This window comes from Penaeus monodon, chromosome 35 (genome assembly GCF_015228065.2).
Source record: "Penaeus monodon isolate SGIC_2016 chromosome 35, NSTDA_Pmon_1, whole genome shotgun sequence".
In the NCBI taxonomy this organism is placed as follows: Eukaryota; Metazoa; Arthropoda; class Malacostraca; order Decapoda; family Penaeidae; genus Penaeus; species Penaeus monodon.
The window spans coordinates 20,752,700-20,753,964 of record NC_051420.1 but is presented as its reverse complement, the minus strand read 5'-3'; the positions used below and the strand labels follow the sequence as shown (position 1 = coordinate 20,753,964).

The 1,265-nt window shown below is 37.0% G+C and overlaps 1 protein-coding gene across 1 annotated transcript in view; it reads left to right on the top strand.

The window, feature by feature from the left end:
• The first annotated feature begins 530 nt into the window (after positions 1-530).
• Positions 531-1,265, top strand: part of LOC119595262 — a 1,463-nt gene continuing 728 nt past the window's right edge. Inside the window, exons 1-2 of the mRNA XM_037944422.1 lie at positions 531-565; positions 1,101-1,224. Coding sequence (XP_037800350.1) covers positions 531-565; positions 1,101-1,224 — 159 coding nt within the window. The remainder of the gene's footprint in view (positions 566-1,100; positions 1,225-1,265) is intronic.

Sequence of the window (1,265 nt, the reverse complement as noted above, 5' to 3'; positions counted from 1 at the left end):
ACATTCTCTGATTTTTTTTCTTGATTTTCCTCCACTTTTTAAATTATTCGATATTTACATATTTAAATCTGAATTTTTCAATTTCCTATTTTCTTACATTCCGTTCTTTGGTTTCGCATGTTCTTCTTCTCTTTTCTTATGTCTACATATTTTAACCTCCAATTATCATATATGCTAAGAATCATATTCTTTGATATTCATATTTTCTTATCGTTTTCATTCGTCTTATCCGCAAATATCCAAACACACATTCATACAGGCGCGCACACGCACACACACACAAAGAAACAAGACAAAACAAACAAACACACACACACAATTCCATGTTCACACACTTTTTACTCGTCCGTTGTCCCGGGAGCAAGAACACCGCCAATTAACTCACTTCGCAAACTTCAAAGTAAAAAGCTCGTTACCCCAGTTTTCTTGACTTTCTTAAATTCAGGTTTTCTTGTGGTAAAAAGTTGTTTTATAATCAGCAATAATAGTATCTACGGTATCGTGTCGTTAGCGCAAGTTCTGTCACAACGATGTGTCATGCCGCACTCTTGGCAGAAATTATAAAGTGAAAGTGCTATGCCTTTTATATCATTATATTTTATAGTAACTATAATGATAATTATATGCCTTTTATTACAGTTGGAATTTTAGTATGCAATACGCATATTCTACATACACAAGGCCCCATGCATGGACAAGAGAGCTCGCCTCAAAGTTTTGTGTAGAATGGTGTCTTCAAGCATAATGCTATCAGTTGTGTAGTAGACAAACTAAATATATGTATGTGTGACCTTTCTCCTTCTATTCAAGAACTATTACATGAATCGAAGTAGGAATAATTTTTTTCGTCAAAATCTTCACATATAAGGTGCTCTGACCTTACATCAGTGTGAGTTGGTGTGTGTGTGTGTGTGTGTGTGTGTGTGTTTATATATATATATATATATATATATATATATATATATATATATATATATATATAGAGAGAGAGAGAGAGAGAGAGAGAGAGAGAGAGAGAGAGAGAGAGAGAGGAATGCCTGGGCGAAAGCATGTGAGGAGCAAGCTGTTGCCCATGCAGCATGCTCCCTCTCTCCGAGCAGCTGTTGGATCAAGAGGAACGGCAAAGACCGATACGGCTTGGCACCAGCGGTAGGAGTTGCCTATACGAGGTCACAAGCGACAACAAACTGCCTTAGGGACTCCGGCTTCGAATTTTCCCTCAGGGTTGACTCCCGAAGCCTTTTCATCTTATATATACACATATA